We start from the raw sequence: 7399 nt of genomic DNA on the forward strand, positions 1-7399 counted from the left end.
GACAGTATCTTGAATTCGCAACATTGAACTTTTTATAGTGTTCTAAATATTGTTGCATAAAGCTATTAAGGTAAATATTGTTGTATAAAGTACTATTTACGTATATTTATGTATATTTTTTTAAGATAATATTATTTATATATGTTTATGTACATATATATAAAATTGTCTTTTTTTTTACGATTTCGTTCTTTTTTTAAATTGTAAGTTTAAACTATTGTTTAATAACCATAAGTCTTAATTTTTTTTTCATTTTATTAATTTCATTAATAATAATGTTAAGATTGCAATTTTCATCATTGTTCAAGATAGAACAATGCAAAATAATGGAGAAGCATTTTGCAACTTTTCAACAATAAGTTTAAAACCGTCTCGTTTCTATGCGACAAAGATGCTGGTCACGTTTCTTATCCATAAGACACTTAGTAGCACTTACTTTTATCTTAATGACCAGGGACGCGTGTAGAGTTAATGGTTCTTTTAAAATTAGCACGTGGAAATGTACGAAGGTATTCTAAAATTTTTCGAAAAAATCTCACGTGGTATCGTGTGTCAGTGAACGCGGAGATAAATGTATAGTTTTTCTTTGTCTTCTTTTTTTATTCATTGAGCCATGATTTTAGAACATTCATGAAAATGAGAGGGATAGCCATTAAGACATCATCCAAACTGAACGTGTTAAAGCGACTTCGATTGAGCCGCGTGAATTTTAAAATAAATGCATTTGTGAAATCATTTTTATTTGCATTTTTATTTAAAAGCCATCCTTTTTGGATAAGAATGCAAACGAGCAATTTATTCTTTTCGCAAAGAAATATCATTATAATATCATTATCGAACAGAGAGCAATAGTGCACACAGTAAATCAAGAAATAATTAAAACTTATGGATTTCTTGAATTTCTTACAGTTAAATATTTTGTGATGATTTCTTTTTCGTGAAATTTTTTTTTTATTATTATTATTAAAAAAAAAATCATGTTTTTAACTAGAAACTAACTTTTTTCAAGTTACAAGTTAGATTGCACTCGTTACATTGTTAAAATAAATTACATTGTTAAATAAAAGTAAAACAGGTGACCGAGAAATCGAACAGTCTGGCTTATGAGATCTTAAATTGTTGGAATGGATCATTGATCCAGCAAGTCAACCGTGACACTTGAACAATCCATTGTTTTAGTACTCGTTGCGCATCGCGAGTTAAAACTGCCTTTTTCGTCCGTTCGATCACAGAAAAAGATATGAATTCAAATCAACTGGTGAAAAATAAGCCTGTTCGGAATTCACAATACACTTTTCTTTTTGATTTATGGCGTAACAGTACTTGATAAGTACGCACGATATCAATCTCCATGACAAGAAGAATTAAGTTCATAATAAACTTCTACATAAGTTTGGAAAAATATCAATTGTCTATTTAGAATCAATAAACAACTTTTGGCATTCATTCTATATTTTTTAAAATGTTTAAGATTCTTTATAGAGATATTATTTAAATTCTTATTTAAATTTTATTGAAAAGTTATAATCGATGAAATATCGTATTAAGAACAGAAATGCAATGATTTTTTTTTTTTTCAATATTAAGGAAAGAAGAATTAATTTCAATATATTTTTCCTTTTTTAAGCGGATAGCATATCATTTTAAAATAAACATATTTTTTTCAATATTCCAGATGGTTAACTCTCAAATCCTAATTTTGTTCATTTTATCATTAACCATAACGATAGTTATGTGTCAAACGTTTACGTACAGTCACGGTTGGACAAATGGAAAAAGATCCACATCGTTGGAGGAACTTGCGAATAGGAATGCAATTCAATCGGACAATGTTTTTGCCAACTGCGAGTTACAGAAATTGAGATTATTGCTTCAAGGAAATATCAATAATCAAGTAAATAAAAAAAAAAAGAAAGAAAAAAAGATGGGAAGAAAATATTTTCTTCTTTCGCATTGTAATTGAAAACTTCTTATTTTTACAGCTGTTTCAAATGCCTTGTGAGCTGCTCAACTTTCCAAAAAGAAGCTTCTCCGAAAATATGATCAACGATCATAGACAACCTGCTCCTACCAATAACAATTATTAATAATATCAACATTGTAATTTTTGGTCGCAAAAGCTTAATCGATTACGCATTATTTATCATCAAATAAAGAGCATCTTCGAAACGAAAATTTTATCATCTCGTTTATTTATCACTTATTTATCATTATTTTAACTCGTAAGATTAAAACATTTAAGATTTAAAATATTACAGCCAGATTCGAATTTATTCGTACAAAATATATATTATCAATTTCACTCTTAGATATAAAAATTTTATTAAATGTTCTTTAAGCTACGCGAAAAACGAGAAAGAAGAAAATAAGAAAGAAGAATAACGGAAAAGAAAAGAAAAAGAAAAAAAAAAAGATAACGCACTTTACATTCGAGTGAAATTTAAATTTAATTCGATCCATCTTGGAGATTGGAGAAAAACGATAGTAGCATCGAGTGTCACTGAACTTTCCTGTGACGCTTTTTCTTTCGCCTCTTCTTCGTTTCCGATACAACTTGTCTTCGCTTGATTTCCCACACTCGTTTCTATTTTCGTCGGCTCAATTACAGGCCACGTTCCTATCGTCGATCGTGATCAATTATTCAATCCCGTGTATAGTTTCACCTCCATACCGGTATATATAATACAGGTTCGATTTAAAGCGTAATCGTTCATCAATCATGGTTAACGGGCAAATTGTTTTTATCGGAATCGCCAGCATATCTGGATTTGTATTAATTATCGAGTTCTCCTCGCGGGTATCCGCGGCCCATCCAGTTTTCATCGGGTCCATCCGAACGGTTAATTAAGTTTTCGCTGTCCTAATTGGACAGACGGTCAATAGGATAGATCGCGGCGGGTTGGTACTGCACGCCGTAGGGGATTTTGTCTGTCAACGGAAGATGGAGTGAAACCCTGGCGAATAGAGACACCTGCTGAGTCCATGGATTATCCCTTAGGACAACTTATCTCCAACTGCAATTCGCCGCCTGAAATTCGAAGACTTTCTATTTCGGTTGTATGCTTGATAACCTATAAAAGGTGGGGATGATTTTTATGTTTATGACGATTAGAAGAAAAGATTAAGGGGTAAAAAATATTTTCTACGATTTTTGAAAGAGGAAAAAGCTTTATATAATTCGAATACTTTTCTTCTCTTTCCGTCGAAGAAAATATTTTTCTATCGATAAATATATTTGAGATGATATTAATTTTTCATTTTGTTGTATTGTATTTATAATATTGTCGGATAACACGATTCGTTTTTGCCCGATAGGATAGATCGTTGATCGAGAATTGGCTGCTAATTTTCGAGGATGGGAACGGGAGGGCACCGATGCAATTGATAAAATGCGGTGCTAATTATAAATGCAAGAATAATGGCGGTTCACGTGCGAGCGTGTTTCACGTTACAGAGAGAAGAGAAGCACTCACGGTTATTAGTTGATAGTGTCAGGACGCGTATAACTATCATGCACGGGCAATGCACTTAAAACTTGGCTGTTAATCAGAAACCAATTACGGGAGGCGGGACGAAATGAGTTTAATCGCATTAAATATTAAAGCGTCGTCACCGTGCCATGGGACTGGCACCAACAACCATAGGTGACCCTCTTCCTCCATCCAGTCATGGAGCAACCACACACCGCCACGTGCCCGTACGAAAACGCTTCTCTGCCTTAATACCCCCGGGAATAACCGAACAACCCTACGCCAATGTCCTTTATAGGGTGGTGCTTGCCGTGCCTGCAATACGCATGCACGACCACTGCATTTGCTGATAGTGCTCTTTTATACGCCTGCGTGTGCGTGTATCATCTCACTTTCTCTTTCTTCCTTTTTAAATACATTTCTTTCCTTTCCTTCTTTTCCCTGTTTAACACGTGAAATTCTTATTTCGATCGAAATTTTTCTGAAATATTATTTGTTTCCCCTCAAAAATATGATCGATGTACGAACGAATCTCTGATGCGCAACCTACTCTCAAAATTTAGCTGAAAGCAGTGATTTTCAATCGGTAAGAGGGCCAATTACATTTTCTGGTAAACGTAAAAGAGTCCTCTGAGCATAGCACTTGCGTCCAGATTTTCGGTCTCGTGCCGCGTGCATATTTCAGATCGGTTTGTTTCGCGGATGGCAACTAGAAAATCCGAGGTAATATTTCACCGAGATATCGCGTCGCATTACGAGTTTTAAATTCACGTTTAGCTCGCAACACGAAAACGAATATCAGCTATACGGAAGGAGGTTGCAACATAACACCGGTATAAATACATAAAATCGGGCAATCATCCTAAATGGGGAAGCCTCCTAGCGCGAGGAACGTCGTCTTTTTCGACCTGTCGTCTGTCGGCTGTCGTTTGTCGCGCGACAAGGGAGCCACCTCGTGTGATACCAAGCACGAAAAAGTACGAAACAAACCGTTTGACGAGCATAATTCCGTCCTCGACATCATATTTGTTCGCTGCCTTTATTACTTTCACGTTGGATGGATTGTTTCTCTTGATCCTTGAAACACTTGATCTTATTATCGGTTCTACTTCGAGTAGATTCTTTTCGAACGATGTTTCGATCATATCGTGGAAGATATTTGTATCGTTATTGCTAATAGAAAACAATTTCTTTCAATATATTATACACTTATTGGAGATTTTTATTTTATAAGATCTAATTATAAATGTACACGTGTACGCACTTATTTCTATTATGAAATATATTATTATATATGTTTTTTATACATCGAAATATATTTTATACATATTTTTACCTTTTATTTTTTATCTTTTCATTTTTTCCTTCCTTTTCTTCTTCTTCCAGTTTTCCCAATATTGTTTTCTCCGTTTTAAAAAATTTATGTCACTATTTTTTTTATAATGCTTTTGAAATAATTATTTCTAAAGATCGTAAGGTTGTTTCTTCTTTAATAATTCTACGAACTGTCAATAAAGTAGATTTAATATATTTTGCTTATATGATATAGAAGATTTGAAAAAATTTGAGGATCAACGCCATCTCGCGTTTGGATCCACGAAGCTCCGACTTGTTACTAGTATAACAGAACGTGCAAGGAGGTATTCGTGACGTCACAAATTGGAGAAGGAGAACAATATTATGAGAGAAGGATAGAAAAACGTGCCACTATTTTTGGTTATGCGGTTCCTAATACTTTCAAATATTTCTAATACTATATTGAAAATTAATTAATTATTAATTTTTTACTAAAAATTTTTGTATTTTTATGCTTGCATCTCGAAACTAAAACTTCAAACAAGTTTCTCGTGTAAATTTTGCTGTGAAATTCTTTCTAATTAATTATTAATTAATAGGATTATTACAGAAAAGTCGCAATCGCAAACTCTCGCTTCGTAATCGATTAATAAACAATCTATTTATTCGTTTAAATAACATCAAAATTATGAATATAAATTATAGGTGAAAGTAAAGGAGGAAACAACGTTTCAGATGTATATATTTACGTTTAGGAATAAATCCCACGTTAATAAGAAATTAATGAAAAACTTATTGCGCATCAATGGCGTCGATTCGATACGACGTAATTAATCATTAATATATAATTAATTAAAAAGAATTTCACGTTAAAATTCGCACGAGAAACTTGTCTAAAGTTCTAACTTTAAGATACAAGCTTAGAAGTATGGAAATTTTTAATAGAAAATTAATAATTGTTTAATTTTCAATTCTATGCTTTCGAAATGGTGGGAGGTATCAGGAGCTGAATAACCAAAAATAGTGGCACGTCTTCTTTATCCTTCTCGCACAATGTTGCTCTCTTTGTCTCTTGTGACGTCACGAATACCTCCTTGCACGTTCTGTTATGCTAGTAACAAGTCGAAGCTTCGCGGATCCAAACGCGAGATGGCGTTGATTTCCGAATTTTTTTAAATAGACAAAATGGAAATATTTTGACTAATGTATACTTCGTACATATACATTCTACACATATTTTTATTCTTTTATACATCGTATATATATATATTTTATACATATTTTTTTCATATTACGTTTAAAAATAAATATCAAACAGATAAATTTTCTAATTTAATTTAGGATAATGATAAAAAAAAAAGAAATGTTTAATTTCCATAATGAATATAAAATTATATCAAGTACAAAAATATATTTTAGTATAAAATTTTTGTTTATCTCGAAAAAAAATCAAAAAAAAATTTTGAATGCCATTCCCCTTTCAATATTATATTTTCCTGTTATTAAAGAAAAAACAAATTCTCAAAAATTTCGATTATTATATTAGAAAAATATAAGCGATGAAAAAGTGGCAGGCAGAAAATTTTAAGAGCTTCCCGTCGAAATTTTGTCAATTAAAGAAACTTAGTTGTACAAAATTCCTATTAATTTAATTCGTAATTTCATCTATCGATCATTTTTTCAGGTGTCGATCGTCAACTTTCCATATACAACTCGACGTAATCACTTACGATTACACTAATTTTCTCACATTACGTTCGACTCGAATCTTTTTACGATCTCTCCTCGAGGATTTTCTTTTCCTTCTCGAAAAATCGATCGTCTTATCAACGAGATGGAGAAAGAACAAAATTTGAACGAAACAGGAAACATCGTTGTCCAGAGAGAGAGAGAGAGAGAGAGAGAGAGAGAGAGAGAGAGAGAGAGAGAGAGAGCGAAAAAAGAACACGAAGCGTGTGTTCTCGATTTTCGAACACACCTTCTATTCGCTCGGTCTACGACGTCGACCGCAAACGATCAGAAATAAAAATATAAACACAGGCGGAGAAATGGCCACGAGGAACAGGTCGTATTTACAGGCAGGAAACGGGCGCCGTTTAGGCACAGTGTTTTAGGAAACGCATAGAACGTTTAATGATCACGAAAATTGATCGAAACCGATGGTATCCAACTACCATCCTGTGTCCAATAGTTAGTCTTCTCGTAACGAGAACTATATCGTTCTATATCATGAAATACGAGAAATTGTATTCATCGCGCAGTGTCGAATCAGCGCGAAGTAAAATATAAATAAACGATTGTACGAATAAATGTAAGAAAATATAAGAATATTTGATGGACGATTGTGAAGATTGTGCGAAAATTCGACACAATTTTCAGCCGATTCGAATTTATTTTTCATCGCGAAAAATCATCGAATTTTTCGTCGAGGTTACAGATACCATCGTTACCAACCGTTTATTCGGGATCGTGCATTTCCCTAGACGATCAAGAGAGGGGAAGGGAAAAGCGATGTTTTTCGATTCGGTTTCCGGGAAACTCGAGCGAAAGGGCAATCGCGATAAATTTATGCCGGTTTCGTAAATATATCCAGGGTACACCGTGCTACTCATGATTTTATAAACATGTTGCGT

General features: G+C 33.2%; 1 protein-coding gene across 1 annotated transcript; it reads left to right on the forward strand.

Annotated features, from left to right (window-relative positions):
* On the forward strand, nucleotides 1–2169 carry Crz (corazonin). The gene is given in 3 exon segments (NM_001012963.1): nucleotides 1–70; nucleotides 1676–1894; nucleotides 1983–2169. Coding segments are annotated over 2 exon segments (324 nt in total). The 5' UTR covers nucleotides 1–70; the 3' UTR covers nucleotides 2088–2169.
* Nucleotides 2170–7399: the final 5230 nt, after the last annotated feature.

Source organism: Apis mellifera, linkage group LG1 (genome assembly GCF_003254395.2).
Source record: "Apis mellifera strain DH4 linkage group LG1, Amel_HAv3.1, whole genome shotgun sequence".
NCBI lineage: Eukaryota > Metazoa > Arthropoda > Insecta > Hymenoptera > Apidae > Apis > Apis mellifera.